The sequence below is a fragment of the Colletotrichum karsti genome (assembly GCF_011947395.1).
Source record: "Colletotrichum karsti strain CkLH20 chromosome Unknown Scaffold38, whole genome shotgun sequence".
Classification (NCBI taxonomy): domain Eukaryota; kingdom Fungi; phylum Ascomycota; class Sordariomycetes; order Glomerellales; family Glomerellaceae; genus Colletotrichum; species Colletotrichum karsti.
Window position 1 is genome coordinate 412,244 of NW_024065938.1, and position 16,438 is coordinate 428,681.

Genomic DNA, 16,438 nt, shown 5'->3' on the forward strand with positions numbered 1-16,438 from the left:
TTTGACAGTTCGGCATGTCCTTCGTCAGTAATCGCAAAACCAAAGTTATGGCAGACCAATCTGTTACCGAAAAAGACGTCGTTTCGACCACAGCCAACGGGAATACCTCAGTTTCCAGTGACACCGAGCGCCTATCAGAGGCTGTTGATCGGACACCAAATGTCGAGGAGAATCACGAAGAGCCCGACGTCGTTGATTGGGATGGTCCTGACGACCCTGAAAACCCCATGAACTGGCCCGAATCACGAAAATGGGTCAACCTAGCGCTCATGTCAATTTTGACCATTATCTCGTAAGTGAATCCTCCCGTTTCTCCTGGTACTCCCACTGATTCTGATACTGAATAGCCCACTGGTATGGAATCAGATGTCTCGTTATCTAGTCATGCCCACTGACTGTTTTTAGGGTTCGTCGATGTTCGCGCCCGGTGTTGCAAAGATCTTGGTCGAGTTCAATACCAACTCTCCCATGGTTGCCACATTCGTAGTGTCGATCTACTTTCTCGGCTTCGCGTTTGGTCCTCTTGTCGTCGCACCGCTCAGTGAGATTTACGGACGTGTATACGTCTATCACGTTGGTAACTTTGCCTTCACCATTTTCAGCATTGGTGCTGCATTGAGCGTTGATATGGAGATGCTCATGGCTTTCCGTTTCATCATGGGCGTTGTGGGATCAGTCCCCACCACAATCGGCGTGGGGAGCATTGTTGACGTGATGGCTCTCGAGAAACGAGGGCGGGCTATCTCTTTATGGGCTTTGGGTCCCCTTCTTGGACCATGTATTGGGCCGGTTGCTGGTGGCTATCTCATCGAGCGGGTTGGGTGGAGGTGGGTATACTGGCTGCTTGCCATCATGGTAAGTGATGCAGTATTGCCCAAACTCATTCACAGACTAATGAAAACAGGGCGGAGTGTTCAGTGTTTTGGCACTCTTGATCATGCGAGAAACTTACGCGCCCGTCCTTCTCGAGCGCAAGACACGAAGGCTGCGCAAATCCACGGGCAACCAGGCTCTGCGCAGCAAACTCGAAACCCATGGGAGCAACAAGATTCGCATGGCCATCATTCGGCCTCTCAAATTCCTGCTCGCGACGCCTCTGGTCACTATAATTGCTGTTTACGTGGGCGTCTTGTACGGAATTCTTTACCTCTTGATCACAACGTTTTCATTTGTGTACGCCGATCAGTACAACTTCGGCGAGGGGACGACTGGTCTCTCATTTCTTCCCGCTGGACTGGGCATGGTGATTGGGGTCACGTCGTTTGGTCACCTGCAGGATTATTTGGTACACCGCGCCAATAAGAACATGCAACCTGGGGAGAAGTACAAGCCCGAGGTGAAGCTGACGCCTTGGGTGACGATACCAACGGGGTTTACTTTGCCAATTGGCCTCTTCATCTACGGATGGACGACGCACTACAAAGTCCACTGGATCGTACCGATGATTGGCGTTGTCATTTTGTCGGCCGGTCTGACTGGTGTCACAGTAAGTTTGATTCCATCCAGGAAGCTTAAAGCTCCCAGCTTATTATTGTACAGATGTGTGTCCAGAACTATCAGATGGACTCGTACCCAAGATACGCCGCGTCAGGATCGGCTGCGGTTATGCTTCTGAGATCACTAATCGGAGCACTACTGCCACTGGGAGGACTGAAGATGTATGACGCCTTGGGTCTGGGATGGGGGAATAGCCTTCTAGCATTCATGTGTCTGACTTTGGTTCCCGTTCCGGTTTTACTGTACTTATATGGCCAGAGGCTGAGGCAGAAATTCGATCCTGTCCTCTGAGATCAATTGAATAATCGATTTGATCAGTAAGACCGTGTTCTTTTTGTGCTGCTGTCTTCACAATCGTAGGTCTCTGGCAATCAAGAATTACGAAATCATCTTCCAACACCTTTCAATTATGTGGAACGGTAGGTAGCTCGCAAAGATGAGGCCTATTGAGAATGAACACGTCACGGGCTGAGCAGCAAATGAGACACTAGGACTTGAAATGCAAAAAAAAGTCGTTTATAACTCAGATTTATTCGATGCTTACATATCGCGATTGCTGTGATGCGTTCCAATCAAAGAAATCGTTTAGATCCCTAGAAACAACTTATGGACATACAAACAACATAGCCCGTTCTTGGCTGGGTCAACCCGCCTCGCCGCCAACGGTGTGAGCTTATTACAAGATCCTCCATCAAACCATCAGAGACTGGCACTTCTATTTCGGAGAAGAACGTTGCTCCGATGAAGGTAGTCGTGGTCCGAAAGCTTTCGCGGCTTGTATCGCAACGTAGCGGCCGAAAGGAATGCCGCAAAAAGACTGCAAGCCCCAAGAGCAATGTAGGCCCTTCCCACAAACTCATTACGCCTCCCAACAATCGAGTTCGTGGAGATAACGATGGACTTTGCGCCGCGGTTCTTGTGAATAGGAAAGTCTGGGGATGTTGTGGTCAGCAAAGTTCGTTTCCCCAGATGATGGACTGGAATCTTGGCTTACGGGAGAAGACTTCAAGTCTGTACATGCCCCTTTCCATGGCATCCTCGTTATTTCGCATGGCAATCTTCGAGAAGGTCGACCCGACCGATGTACGCATCCATACCATAAACGATTCATCCTTGGAAGGGTCAAACATGTTGCCGGAATGATATCCGTTCGGAAATCGCTCAGCCCATGCGGGAGGAGGCACGATAGCACTGCTGTTGGCCCCGACTTCTGTTGGAATCTCGTAACTGCTCGGTCGGTAAATCGCCCTGTCAATGGGCTTCGAAATTGCCGTTCTGCTCATATTGTATGCCTGCGTGACATTCGTGCCACTGCCATTTGGGAGGCGAAGCGGATTGTGGAAGGTATCGTTGAAGTAGGAGTTTGCGATCATGCCACAGGGGTAGATGATCTTCTCTGAACCATCACCACCAACGGGCTTCTGGGTCTTGAGTGGCCCGCAGTCGGAGTTCGAGATAGTGCTCAAGCTGGCATCTTCGCCCTTCAACTGTCCTGAGTGACGCGAGTTGACGTATTGGCGGTGGTTTTGATGGAAGTTTTCGAGGTGGTAGTAGTACAACACAGGCGGTTGCAGATCTTCAGGAAGGAAGAATTCCACCGTGCAGAGTGTGTAGTTCTTGGTAATGCCGTCGAAAGTCAGTGATTGATTCGATCTTTTCCACTGGTCGACAGGCTGGCCAGCCGACGATGCCTTGAACTTCTTTCGGACGTTATCCGGTGGCATCACCTCGAGCTGGTCGTATGATTCGATCTGATGGCATTTGGTGTAGTCTATTGCAAGTTCTCTGACCTTCAGGCAATGTCAGCGGAATTGATGAATCGATCTGGGGTACTGGTGCACGAACATCATCGTTCACGGCAAGCCAGAACACGCCAATGGCGAGCAGGACTCCTCCTATGAAGAGAAAGATCTTGAGGGAGGTTTTCGGCGTTAGAATCGGTCTATCGAAAATCAGTGCCTAATTCCGTATGCATAAGTGAGTGGAATAGTAGTGCGCCGTACTCCCATGCCCTCATCTGCTGTTGTTTGAATGGGGTTTCTTTCGGCCGTCGCGATTTGTCCTCGCTTTGGGATTCCTTCTTCAGGTGAAGTCGGGCCATCTCCACACAACCCTGGCCTAATTAGACAAGCCGACTAAAGAAATTGAAAAAAGCTCCTGCAATCGAACGAGTGTCGAATTGCCCCGGTTGGATGTTGTCGAACAATGTGCGGTGTTCCAGAAAGAAAGATCGACGAGGAATCGAGGACACCTATCTATCCAAACCAGCAGAACACAGTTGATGGGAGAGTTGCGTCGGTATGTTTGAGATCATCATACGGTTTGCCAGATTGATGTCTCATCTGTCGCTGAAAGCCGGAAGATGACCCCGTAAAACGATATCAAAGGAAACACTATCCAGAATTGTCCGCCGCTCTAGCGACACCTACGTAAACAAATTCAAACCTTAAGCATAAGCCACGCCCGTATCAAGGGGTATTTGGAACCACAAACGAGTCATTCTACAGTGATAGAGATGTCGGCCTTCTGGCAGTGCATTCCATCGCCGACCCGGCTCCGACGTAGCCAATGCGGACGTGGGAGTAAGCAAGTGGCAGTGCCATATGTTGCGATCGACCAACGCGTGTTTGTGTTAGAAAGGCCTGGGCAACTGTGGTTCTCCGAAGATCTGCGGAGTTATTATTGTCTTACATCTAATCAGGGCTGTTCGTGATGCCAAGAGTCTCGTTCTCGTTTTCTCGTTCGAAAAAACTCGGGCCAGGGGCTGGTATTGCGCCGCCCTTGCAGGGATTCACGTCGTAATTGTATCCAAACAGCGGTTTGACGTGCAATGGCAATGCCTTCTCGCGGCCGTAGGATAGCTTGGCTGAGCTTGAACGACACAAGTCTGAGTTTCTGCATGCCGAGCCATCCAGCGGCACAATGTGGGACGAACGGCATTCGAAGTTCGATATCAGAGTGACATATCAACTTTGATTTTCGCCATATCGTGCACTAAGGAATTAGAGATAGTTGACAGTTGCATCATCATTCATTCTATTAGTCGGTTATTAAGAAGCCATTGTCATTTCTCAAAGACTTTCCAGCGTCATTCTTTTCACATTCAGAGCATTGTTTGATCAAATATTCTCTATCGACCAAACACATACGCCATGCCCACCAAGACTACGACAGGGAGCTGGTCACTCAAATCACTGGTCGGAAGGTCTCCATTACCATCTTCCCAAGATGGTCGCCACATCTCCATTCGACTAGGTGGCGCCACATCGCTCCGTGATGAGCGCCGCCGCGGGAAACCCTACATCTCGAACGCCATTAAGACATCGAAGTACAACGTCATTGACTTCCTACCACGTCAACTTCTGTACCAGTTTACGAGACTTGCCAACGCGTACATGTTGATCATCTCCATTCTGCAGATGATCCCTGGATTCAGTACCACTGGCAAATTCACCACTCTGATTCCCCTGGTTATTTTCCTACTCCTTATCATCTCAAAAGAAGGGTACTACGATTGGAAGAGACATCGACAAGATGTGGCCGAGAACAACCGGAAGGCAGTGGTCCTCCGCAGCGCTGCATCCGGTGCCAAGGGGTCGATGCCTCTTGACCCACAGTACTATCGCGGATCGAACGCAACGGGGTTTCAATGGATGCAAACAACATGGAAAGATGTCAAGGTCGGCGACATCGTTACTCTATCGAGGGATGACGATGTCCCGGCTGATCTGGTTCTTCTCCACGCCGACGGAGAGAACGGATTCGCCTACGTTGATACGATGGCTCTCGACGGAGAAACCAACTTGAAGACCAAGCAACGACCCATGAACCTTCCCGATTGCAGCACCATTGAGCACATTGCAGCGTGCCAAGCCGACCTCATTTCTGAGGACCCCAACGCCGACCTTTACCGTTTCGATAGCAGGCTTACGGCGGACGGCGTCACACGCCCTTTAACGATAAACGAGGTTATCTACCGCGGCAGTACGATTCGAAACACTCCTCAGGCTGTAGGAGTCGTCGTCAACACCGGGGAAGAATGCAAGATAAGAATGAATGCGAACCAGGAGAATAAACCCAAGCGCCCCGCTCTCGAACGCATGACGAACAAGATCGTGCTCTTCCTCATGATGTATGTTCTTGTCAGTTCAGCCGCTGCCACAGTCGCCTATGTCATCTGGAAGGACAAGCAAGAGCGTTTCGCCTGGTACTTGGAGAACACGACGATCCCTTTCGCAGACATCTTTGTCGGCTTCATCATCATGTTCAACAACGTCATTCCACTATCCCTGTATGTGGGCCTCGAAGCCATCAAGCTGGGCCAGATGACTCTTATTAGCAACGACGTGGAGATGTACCACAAGGAGACTGATACTCCTGCTGGAGTCAACAACACCAACAACCTGGATGATCTTGGACAGATCAGCTACGTCTTCAGCGACAAGACCGGAACATTAACGGAAAACATCATGAAACTTCGCCGAATCAACGTTGCCGGCACGAGTTGGTTACATAGGATGGACATGCCGGAAGAGCCGACAGATCAACCCACCGCGGGATCAGGACTCAGAACCGAGGATATGCTTGACTACATCCGGTCCCGGCCAAACTCCCCCTTTTCTGTCAAGGCAGTGCGTTACCTGCTTGCAATGGCTCTGTGTCATACATGTCTGCCCGAGCGAGACGAGAGCGGCGAGGTGGATTTCCAGGCATCGTCTCCCGATGAGCTTGCCCTGCTCAGAGGAGCTCGAGACATGGGCTTTGTGGTTGTCCAACGGTCGTCTCAGTCCGTTACTGTGCAGATGCCCCACGTCGACGGGTCCTCCTCTCAGACAGTCTTCGAGATTCTGGACGTCATCGAGTTCAGCAGCAAGCGAAAGCGAATGTCGATCGTTGTTCGTTGTCCTGACGGAAGACTGTGGCTTATCTGCAAGGGTGCTGATACAATTCTTCTTCCTCGTCTTCGGGCCGCCCCGGCGGACATGAAGGGCGTTCGTAACAGTACGGCGGATGGTTTCAAGGGTGCTCGAACTGTCTCGTCCCGCTGGAGCACTCATCAACCCCGTTATGTCGGAGAGAACATCGTCGAAATTGGAGACTCGGATGATCGCTCCGTTTACAGTCAGCCTTCGGCCAACAACGGAAGTTCTTGGATTCACCTTCAGCCCCAGCCTCCGCGAAAAGCGCATGCTGCCTCGACAGATCACTCACGGTTCGGATTCCTGGAGCGCCCCGAGATCTCGGATGACGTGGATAATGTCCGCCAATGCTTTGCGCGGATCGACGATTATGCCACCGAGGGCTTGCGAACGCTCGTCTATGCCGACAGATTCCTAGGCCCAGACGAGTATCGCGAATGGAAACAGCTGTACCACAAAGCCGAGACCACCTTGGATAACCGCCAGCAAAAGATCGAGGAAGTAAGCGACTTGTTGGAGCAATCTTTTGACCTACTCGGCGCATCTGCCGTCGAGGACAAGTTGCAGAAGGGGGTTCCAGAAACCATCGAGAAGCTGCGGCAAGCAAGGATCAAGATTTGGATGCTCACAGGAGACAAGCGTGAGACCGCGATCAACATCGCGCACTCTACGCGGATCTGTGGCCCTGAGACATCGCTTTTCGTTCTCGATGTGACTGAAGGAGATCTGGAACTGCAACTAACCAGCGTTGCGGATGCAGTCAAGTATCGTCTTGGACCTGTGTATCCCGACCCGTCCCGCTCGCACGCTGCTGTGGTCATCGATGGCAAGACGCTTACCTCAATCGAAGATCCATCTGCAGTGAGACTTCGGAGCCTGTTCGTCTCCCTCATGACAGAGGTCGACTCAGTCATCTGCTGCCGCGCCTCACCAGCCCAGAAGGCCCTCTTGGTCAACATCATTCGCCAGGGTCCTCCAAGTGAATCCTCTGGAATGTTCTCCTGGCTCAGACCTGGTCCCAAGAAGCCCATCACCCTCGCAATTGGCGACGGCGCCAACGATCTGGCCATGATCTCCGCAGCCAACGTCGGGGTTGGCATCGCCGGTCGCGAGGGGCAGCAGGCGGCTCGGGTTGCCGACTTCAGCATCTCCCAGTTCCAATATCTCTCCAAGCTCGTGCTCGTCCACGGCAGATGGAACTACTACCGGACGACGCGGTTCATTCTTGCGACGTTTTGGAAAGAGACATTCATTTACTTCCCCCAGGCACTGTTTCAGGAGCAGACGGGCGCGACTGGAACCAGTCTCTACGAGCCAGGGAGTCTCACATTCGTCAGTTTCTTCACGGCGGCGTGCATTGTCATCATCGGGACATGGGAACAGGACCTGAAGTCGCGGACTCTGACAGTAGTCCCCGAGCTGTTTAGGTATGGCCAGAATGCCGAGGGTCTGAACATGGCTGTATATCTTGGATGGGTTGGCAATGCGCTGATCGCTGGCATCGTTGTTTATGCCGGATGCTGGGGCGGGTATGCTGACTCTGAAATGATTGATGACGATGGGCTCTATGCACAAGGCTTCTTGACGTTCGTTGCATGCGTCATTTGGATTAACATCAAGCTCTTGTCAGTTTCCTTCTCCTCCACAAACATTGGACACTACGCTGACAAGGCCACAGGGTTGTCGAGTTGCATCACAAGACCAAATTGGCCTTCTGGTCCGCTCTTGGCAGCGTTGCTGCCATCTGGATTTACGGACTGATCACAGCGATGGTAGCAAGCCCCAGTTCGGGTCCTTACTCTGTCAAGGGCGGGTTGATCGGAGGCTTTGGCAAAGATCCCGCGTGGTGGTGCACCTTGATCTTGGTGGTTGGCTTTTTGAGTCTGATGGAGATGGGCTCCAAGGCTCTCAAGCAAAGTCATGTCTTGCGGGCGTGGCTGTCACGATGCTGGTCATCTGAGAGTAAGACTGACCGTCGGGGTGGTGGAGTACGTGAAGGCTTCAAAGACTGGGAGCCTCGACTCTGGCAAGAAATGGAAAAGGATTCGGGAGTGGATAGCGTGTTGGCTGTGTTGCGCAGGGAAGAGTTGGTTGGATAGAGGAAATATGTATTTTTCATTGTACTTGAATAGAACGGATCACATTTGCATGCTTGAGAATGAATGAGCCCTCTCGAACTCATTTCTTGCGAGATGAAAGGGAAACGCGGGATATGTTGTGGCACCTGTGCTGGGACTGGCAATGAAACCCAGTCCAATGAGCCGCTGAAGAACACTCGAGGGACGTTCACTCGCGCGTGCTCTATCGTCAGATCCACGTGTTTATCCAAGACATGACTCGAATATTTCGGCCGGAACACCCTAGGATCTGGATAAGCTATGTTGAGGTAGAATGACTGTCGCGTGGCTTACAAGACATGACGCAGCTGATGTGTGAACGGTGAGTGATGCCACATTAACGGCCGTCTCATTCTCTTTGATCCTTGTCCCAAGAGCGTACTCATACAGGTCGCTGTGTAAGCTTTCCCATCGTGTATGCACCTTCGCTTCTGAATGTAGTTTCTCGCCATAAAGTTTCAATGACTTGACATCGACGCGTGGTTTCAGGTCTACAAGATTGGCAGACTTGATTGGACAAGAATAAGAACAAGCCTACAATATGATTGTCTTCACCTCGACCTCGTCAAGTAATCTAGGATGAACGTTCAGTGCTCTACACCTGATGTCATTTGAAAACCTAAGATACACTTCCAATTCCGTGATCAGGACAGTCCCTTCTATCTACTCTCTATTCATCATAGGGCAACCTCCGGCGTTCCCTGTGGCACCCACGTGTAAGTCTCGAAGCTCCTGCGGTGTCATCTTCTCCTCAACAGCAATGGTAGCATCGAGTCTGGCCTCTGGATCCAGGTTGTTGTCGGCGGTTTCCTTCTTAACAACGCCGTTTGGTGCAATCTGCTGAAACATTTGCAACGAGTCAAACCATGTATCTACAGCCTGCAACCGAAGCTTGTCGTCAACTCTTGCCACCGTCATTCCCTGAATGTCGATGGGACCTCCGTGAGCTTTTGCTGTGACTTTCTCTCCCTTGCTGCAACTTTATGTTAGTACTGAGCAATCGAGTAGCATGTGATTGAGAAACACGTACTTGTTGAAGCCTACGTAATCTGACTTCATGACACCCCAGTGTCGCCACTTGAAGGCAACACATGGCGGACCGCTGTACACCTCGACAACTTCCCATGCAAAGGTGGGCATCATGCGCTTGAACGTCTTGTGGCTGGACGCGAAGTCGGAGTAGTCGGGGCTGTAGTACTCGTTGGGCGTGATTACGGCGTTGTACGTGCCCACCTTGAGCATATGTTCTCCAGTTTGTGCCGGGCCACCGTTGACTGAGAAGGTGTAGTTGGCGTGATCGACCGTTCTCCAGTCCTGAAGACGAGTCTTGAAGGAAGCTTCAACTTCCCAGTTCTTGACCAAGTTCTCCACCAGCTCCGGTAAACTGCCGGATGGGTGGCTCATCGTTTTTCCTGTGGTCACAATGAGTCGAGGTTCTCTCTTCGTCGACTGGAAAACTCACCCTCTCTCCACACCTTCCGCGTCTTTGTGTAATCCGGCGCTCTTCCATACCTCCACTGAACGCCCTCATCTCCAAACACGGCGTTCGGCGAAGTGACATAGTCTGGCAAGGCAGGCGAGGCGGTTGCCTGAACCTTGCGATCTTGAACATCCACGATAACCATTGTGGCGAACTGGTTCGAGCAATGAGAGAATCCGAGGAAAAGGAGGAACGAGGCTTTCTCGCCTAATTATGGTCTTTGGAATCCGAGACTGGGCTGGGGACCTCGTGGTTGTACGAGGGGGGTGAGATGTCTTAGATACGCGTGGGAGAATGAGAGACAATGGGTGGGACAAGTATTCCGTTCTATCAACCTGTTAAGTGGTGGCGATGCCTCCTTTTCACCACGGCCGTTCCGCCTGAAACGTAGAACGCGACGGGAGACTGCACACAAGAATCCCTCAGCAACGTTCGGTGCTGCAGGGAAAGAAAGTATGCTGCAAGAAATGGCGAGCCGATGTCCGAGCTCCGGATTGGAACCAGACCGCACGTGTTTGTGTGTATGCGTGTGTGTCTGTGGTCGCAGAACGGGCCTCGACCAGCTGAAGTACCAAAGCGACAAAGGCTACGTGACACAGGGTGGCCGCCCGGGAGCAAACAAGTTCAGATTCTGCACTTTAATTTGCTGAATGGGGTCCCGACAAGCGAATCCTGGCTCATCTGACTTGGTCAGCAAATTGAGTGATTCAGACATCCCGATGATGTGGTTGAGAAGGGTGGAAACGTGCATACTACCAGATCTGGTGCGATGTGCAAAGTCCTTTGGTAACTTGGCAACTTGGGGCTGCAGGTGAGGTTGAGCTGAAGTCAAGATGATGCCTGATAAGGCTGGTGGAGTGAAACTGCTGGGCGAAGTCTATTCCACAGATAGACTCTCTCGTCCCGTCACGGAAGCATGGCGTTCTTTATGTGAAGCGGTGTAGTCCGGTTTATCCGTCCCAAGCAGTTGAACTATCACATCTCATCCTGAGAGGTCTCATGAGAAATAATTCGTGGGCATTAGGGCGAAGGGAGGCGGCTTAGCTCGTGTTGAGAGGAACGCAGGGAGGAAGGGAGGCTGCGAACTCGTTTCTCGATTGGATCCAGTGGTGGTCAGTAATCAAGCAGATCGCCGAGTCTAATTGACCCCTGAAGGTGTCTCTCTTCTAACGCGTGGCTTCAATGTCTTTGATTGATCAAATCCTTGTCTGTTTTGGTCTAAATGTCTTGCTTCGGCGTGCCACGCGTATAGAAAGCAAGCAACTTTCCGATGTCTTAGCGGCCAATCGTAAGCTAGCGACAGAGACATTGGGAAGATCTGTGGGGTGTCTCGTTCGAGAAGAGACGAGTCGACATGTTAGTGCAACCTTGCCTCGTGGTTTGGCACGCTGAAAAAGTGAATCATGTCCTTTTGCCACGCGACAACAAATGAGTCTTGTCCTACTCAAATGTCATCATCGTCGGAACGGAGGAAGAATCCTCGACTTCCGGTTCCCCAGCCCCTTACCTCCTGGGCATCATGACAGGTAAGCGCCGGGAACATGTGAACCGAGTTTCCCAAGAGCCCCCCCTCTCGTTCTTCGAGATCTTGGCATGCATGGTCCAGCAGAGTCTGGCTTCCTCGTTGTTGAGCTTACCGAAAGTGCACATATCTTTCATACGGCGAACCTCGGCGAGCAGGCGATGCATCTTGCGATCGTGCTGTCATGCGGTGATCTAAACGGCGTTTACCTTGTTGTTTGCCGGCATTTGAATGTGAGTAGGACAAGAGGCTCGGTCCGGTCCCACCCACGGGACTCAAGACCGGTGCATTTGCGCCCGATACCAACATTGGATCGATCGATTTCGGGTGTCTTGCGGTGGCGCCGAGACACCCGCTATCGGCCGAGTTCTGGAAGTGGAACCATTGCCGGTCTCCGTGAACAGGGCGGGGAGGGAAACTCGGAGGAATGTTCAGGCGGAATGACAGGGCGGGATACCGATGCCTCCTCCATTCGGCAGCTGAGAATTCGCCAATGCTACCATGTCATGAAACCTGCTTAAATTGGAGAGGGTGGTGGCTAGCTTGTTTACTTTGATAACACCAGAAACAAGAATCCCAAACACCACATGCGGTCTTAGACTGATCCAAAGTCTAATGATCAGCTGTCTTTTGAATGTGATTTGGAGACGCCAGTCATCAGCAGCTTACCCATGGTTCTTCAAGCGAAGTAGGCATTGGTGGAATTGAAGGAGTGAAAGAAGAATACGAGTGGTTTGATTGAAGTGTGATGCCGCAGAATAAGAATTCATGCCATTAGAAGCCATTACCAACATCGGAAGGTATCCCCGATGTTTGCGGGGCTCTTCACCCGCATCAAGGCAGTATTCGCCTGGGTTGTGGTCGATCTGTGGAGAGTCTGCAGGTACCGTTGCATTATCATCGAAAGACGTCGGATCCCGCCGGATAATATTCTACTTTGAATTAAAATGGCGATGTTTGCCGGCCTTACAGATGTCGAAACCACGTCAGTTGGTTGCTCTTTACCCCTCTTGTCGGGCCACTCTCGCATTGGACGCAGCATGTAACCATTCCCAAGTGACCTGCCGCCAGCTTTATGGTCTCCACGCATAGAACCAAGAAACGCGATGCTTTGTCACAATCTCATCAGCTGTAGAAAGCATGTAAACCCTGGCAGCTACGGACGGAGTAGAGATGGCCGGATGCGATCTGGTTCCGAGTGTTCGATCTGATAAATATCGCTCACTTGCAACTCTTTCATAGTTGACATAAATACTGTGGTAAACCTCGTTGCCAAAGACTTTTGCAATCTTCTCAACAACACCACCATTCAAACTTCATAATCCTATCGGCTTATACTCAAACCAACGTCCCACAAACCAGCGGCATCATGCACTTCATTATCCTTTCTCTCGGTGCTCTCGTCGCCTCGGCTACCGCCCAGTTCTGCGGTGTTGTCACCTCTCCCGCACAGAGCTACATCGACTGCGCCTTGGAGCAATTCCCCGTCATGGATGCAGAATGCACTGCTATTGGAGGCACCGTGTCCGGCCACAACAGAGAAATCGGCAACCAACTGTCCAACTGCATCACCTACTGCAACAACGTCCCAACTGGTGGTCATGACAAGAATGGCCAGATCGCAGGCCGCTACAACTACCACCTCTACGTCGTCGACTCTTGCACCAGCTGCGGATACTGCGGTGGACAGTAGACCTGAGCCTTGGGGGTTCGGCCATCAAGAACAGCTTTCAATTGGACGCAAATAACGTTCTTTGATGGCTCGCAGAATCGTGGTCGGGGATGGTTCAATGAGCATCCCAGTTGCTGGCGAGAAAACGGGGTTACAACAAGTCTTTACAAGTCGTAGATTATCAACTTTCAATGTACATATTGTAACAAATTCGACAAAGAGGCTGTCCAAATGAATTGATCTCTATGAATTTCAAGCTCAGTCAGCCCGTGGAGTAGTAGTATTTATACCACTTAAGCCCACATGAGTGTTGTTATCTGGTCCTTCACGAGGAATTCCATCGTAAGAAATGAACAACATAAGTCGCTCCGCTGTTTGGAGCTATCCAATCATGCGGCGTTCCTAGGCTGGACTCTGACGTAGAAGTTTTGTGGCTTCACAAACCAGGCATTTCTCGTTGTCCATGAGCCTTTGGGTGCCGCTGTGTTTCCATCCAGTCCAAAGTCAAAGTCCCTGATGATTCTTGGAATAAGTTTCGTCATCTCCAAGATTGAGACGTTCTTTCCCAAACACGTTCGCGATCCCAGTCCAAACTGCGCATCCAGTCAGTATCAAGATTTCCGACCTTCACGTGGCTGTGAACCTACCGGCATCCAGTTGCGATTCATGACCGACAGTCGTTCCTCATCATCGATGAGCCAGCGCTCAGGGCGGAACTGGCTTGCATCCTCTCCGTAAAGACTCTTGTTTTGGTGCTGAACCCAGCTGTTGACTCCGACCACGGTCTGAGTAAGAGGTTAGTGACAAGCAGAGCATTGAGCGCCAAGACCTCATTCTTCTTTACTTACACCTTCCGGGAAGAAACGGCCAGCGATTGTGGCGCCGCCTTCGGGGACAACCCGTTCCAAGGGCAACCCGACTGCAGGATGCATACGCAATGCCTCTTTGACGACAGCCTGCAGATAGGGCATATCTTGCGTCTGCTTGAATGTAGGATTCTCCGACAACTCGCCGCGCTTGGTGAAATCGTCAATCTCCCCGCGTAATTTCTCCATGCAGCGTGGGTTCTTGAGTAGGTAGTACATGGTCGCAGAGAGACTGATACCGGTGGTGTCCGATCCGGCGAACATGTTCATTGAACATCCCATGAGAATGTGGTGGTTGGTGAAGGCCTCGGGGTCTTCGGAGTGCTTCGCCAAGTACTTGGACAAGAACGTCTCGCCTCTTCCAGCGGCTTCCTTGTCGCCCTTGGGCTCGGCCATGGACTTTGGCGCGGCCCGCTCCTCGGCGATTCTCTGCTGAGTAAAGTTCAGGACGTACATGATGGGATTTGTGTTGATGAAGGGAAGTAGACGAGCGATCAGTGGGAGGATGTGGCGATGAATCGAGGGATAGATGCCGACAAGACTAGAGTAGATCAAGCTCTTGTCGAGGCTCTGAATGCACTTGCCGATGTCGTCTCCGCGATCGAGGAAACCGAGGCGCTTGCCGTACGTGACATACGCGATAGCGTCAAAAGCAAAGCACTGGAACCAGTAGCCGGCATCGAATGGAGCCCCAGCTTTGGCAAACTCTCTCAACCTCTCAGAGAATATTTCACCGGCTTCGTCGAGGTATGGCTCGTAGTTGACGAGGGATGTCATGGAGAAAGCGTGGGCATAGAATCGACGAGTGTATGCATGGCGTGCGATCGATCGATCCGAGAAGACGTTGAAAAAGCTCTCGTTTGGTTCGAAGCTTGAGTACCAGTCAGACTTGGGGAATTGACTGCCATGAGCATAAATAGTTTTCGATGCTTCGGCGTCGTTAATGCTGTAACGGTTCGGGCCGTATCGAACGATGGGGCCTGGTCGCATTAGCTCCTTGTAAATGGTCACGCAATCCAAGATAGAAGTAATCAGGAGTCACGTACCGTATTTCTCGTGAAGGGCAAGGTTGACGTCTTCAAAATGCCCCTGCTGAAGACGCAGGAAGTACCATGCATCCGTGAGATGGGCCAGTGTAGGGCCTGGTACTGATCGCAAGGGAGAGCGTATCCATTGAAAGAAAGAAACGGCAAGACGAAGGACTAGTAAACAGGCCGCAAGGGCCAGCAACAGTTGGGAGTTCATGGTTCAAGGTTGCCTAAAGAACGAAGACGGGATGAACCACTTGTCAAGTCAATTGACGTCGAACTGATTGAATTGTAGCACATCCAATCGATACCACCAACGAGGTCTGTTGAAGAGGTCTTATATATCCAACTGCGGTCTCTTTGTGAAACCGCCAACACATACAAGAATACGCAACTGCCGTATCACGAACATGGGTCGCCAGAGGTGTAAAGGCGTACGGCTATGATTATCAATTGGCTCATCTCGATATACGAGTCATAGCGCCCCCAGTAGGCGGGCAGTGGAAATGATTTGTCGCCGACACATCTGTAATAGCGAATAGGGATTGAAATGATTATAAAAAGATTCCTTGGCCTGGGGTTCTTGCTTAGACAAGTGGATCGCGCGGAAGCAATGCAACCTCCCGAGCTTGAGGGGTGCTGATCGACATCATAGTATGTCTGCTTGCACGGTGAGCTTTGGTCTACCACTTAAGCCAGCGGATGAGCACGTAAACGCCTAAGAAGTCAACAGTCGACAGTGGAAATACTGAATGACGAGGTTCATTCAACACAGCGCATTATTGCTTCAGTCTTGGTCCTGACATACCGGTTTCCTAGAGTCTCGCGAGGTTTCGGTGATCTCGCGTCGGAGTCTGGTGGGCCTCCGGACATCCTATGATTTCCGACACCGAAATTCGTCCGCCATAAAGTTTACAGCTCCGAACGGTGGGGCGGGATGGAGTGCCGGAGCGGCTAGATTTACGAGGCCGGCGCCGAAACCGAGTGTAGATCGTGGGGTTGGCCTTACTCCAAACGACGTAAGATGAGCCAAGTATCTTTACCGACATGCCCCAGGAAGAAAGTTTAATATTAGTCACGCGCTGTAGAAATAACGAAGTAATCGACCCTCCCCGGATAAACATCATGGGCATGTTGTGGCGCAAGTAAATCCAGCTCCGAGTACGCAACACATGCTCGTGCGAGAGACAACGAGGTCTTTGAATAGCCTGTCTGATATTTCTACCCGGATACCATCGGATGCAGTGACTTCCCCGTGGTAGATCCTTTTTAATCGGTATTACTCCGCCTCCGCCATACCGGCCGGGGTTGCTCGAGTCAACCGGGATGGATCTTTG

At 51.3% G+C, this 16,438-nt stretch overlaps 6 protein-coding genes across 6 annotated transcripts; 3 read left to right on the forward strand and 3 right to left on the reverse strand.

The window, feature by feature from the left end:
* Positions 1-47: 47 nt before the first annotated feature.
* CkaCkLH20_10215 (polyamine transporter 3) lies at positions 48-1,788 on the forward strand (the record flags this gene model as incomplete). Its single annotated transcript, XM_038892929.1, has 5 exons — positions 48-292; positions 348-354; positions 406-855; positions 905-1,486; positions 1,540-1,788. The coding sequence occupies 5 exons, from the start codon at positions 48-50 to the stop codon at positions 1,786-1,788; spliced, it is 1,533 nt and encodes a 510-aa protein (XP_038741849.1).
* A 408-nt stretch (positions 1,789-2,196) lies between these two features.
* CkaCkLH20_10216 (uncharacterized protein) lies at positions 2,197-3,453 on the reverse strand (the record flags this gene model as incomplete). The annotated part of the gene is made up of 3 exons (XM_038892930.1): positions 2,197-2,429; positions 2,492-3,287; positions 3,343-3,453. The coding sequence occupies 3 exons, from the start codon at positions 3,451-3,453 to the stop codon at positions 2,197-2,199; spliced, it is 1,140 nt and encodes a 379-aa protein (XP_038741850.1).
* Positions 3,454-4,649: 1,196 nt separating this feature from the next.
* On the forward strand, positions 4,650-8,515 carry CkaCkLH20_10217 (phospholipid-translocating P-type ATPase; the record flags this gene model as incomplete). The annotated part of the gene is made up of 2 exons (XM_038892931.1): positions 4,650-8,041; positions 8,095-8,515. The coding sequence occupies 2 exons, from the start codon at positions 4,650-4,652 to the stop codon at positions 8,513-8,515; spliced, it is 3,813 nt and encodes a 1,270-aa protein (XP_038741851.1).
* Positions 8,516-9,196: 681 nt separating this feature from the next.
* CkaCkLH20_10218 (uncharacterized protein) lies at positions 9,197-10,158 on the reverse strand (the record flags this gene model as incomplete). The annotated part of the gene is made up of 3 exons (XM_038892932.1): positions 9,197-9,506; positions 9,564-9,945; positions 9,996-10,158. The coding sequence occupies 3 exons, from the start codon at positions 10,156-10,158 to the stop codon at positions 9,197-9,199; spliced, it is 855 nt and encodes a 284-aa protein (XP_038741852.1).
* A 2,746-nt stretch (positions 10,159-12,904) lies between these two features.
* CkaCkLH20_10219 (uncharacterized protein) lies at positions 12,905-13,228 on the forward strand (the record flags this gene model as incomplete). Its single annotated transcript, XM_038892933.1, has 1 exon — positions 12,905-13,228. The coding sequence occupies one exon, from the start codon at positions 12,905-12,907 to the stop codon at positions 13,226-13,228; it is 324 nt and encodes a 107-aa protein (XP_038741853.1).
* Positions 13,229-13,596: 368 nt separating this feature from the next.
* On the reverse strand, positions 13,597-15,207 carry CkaCkLH20_10220 (uncharacterized protein; the record flags this gene model as incomplete). The annotated part of the gene is made up of 4 exons (XM_038892934.1): positions 13,597-13,800; positions 13,855-13,992; positions 14,056-15,053; positions 15,120-15,207. 4 exons carry the CDS (start codon positions 15,205-15,207, stop codon positions 13,597-13,599), a joined length of 1,428 nt encoding a protein of 475 aa, XP_038741854.1.
* Positions 15,208-16,438: the final 1,231 nt, after the last annotated feature.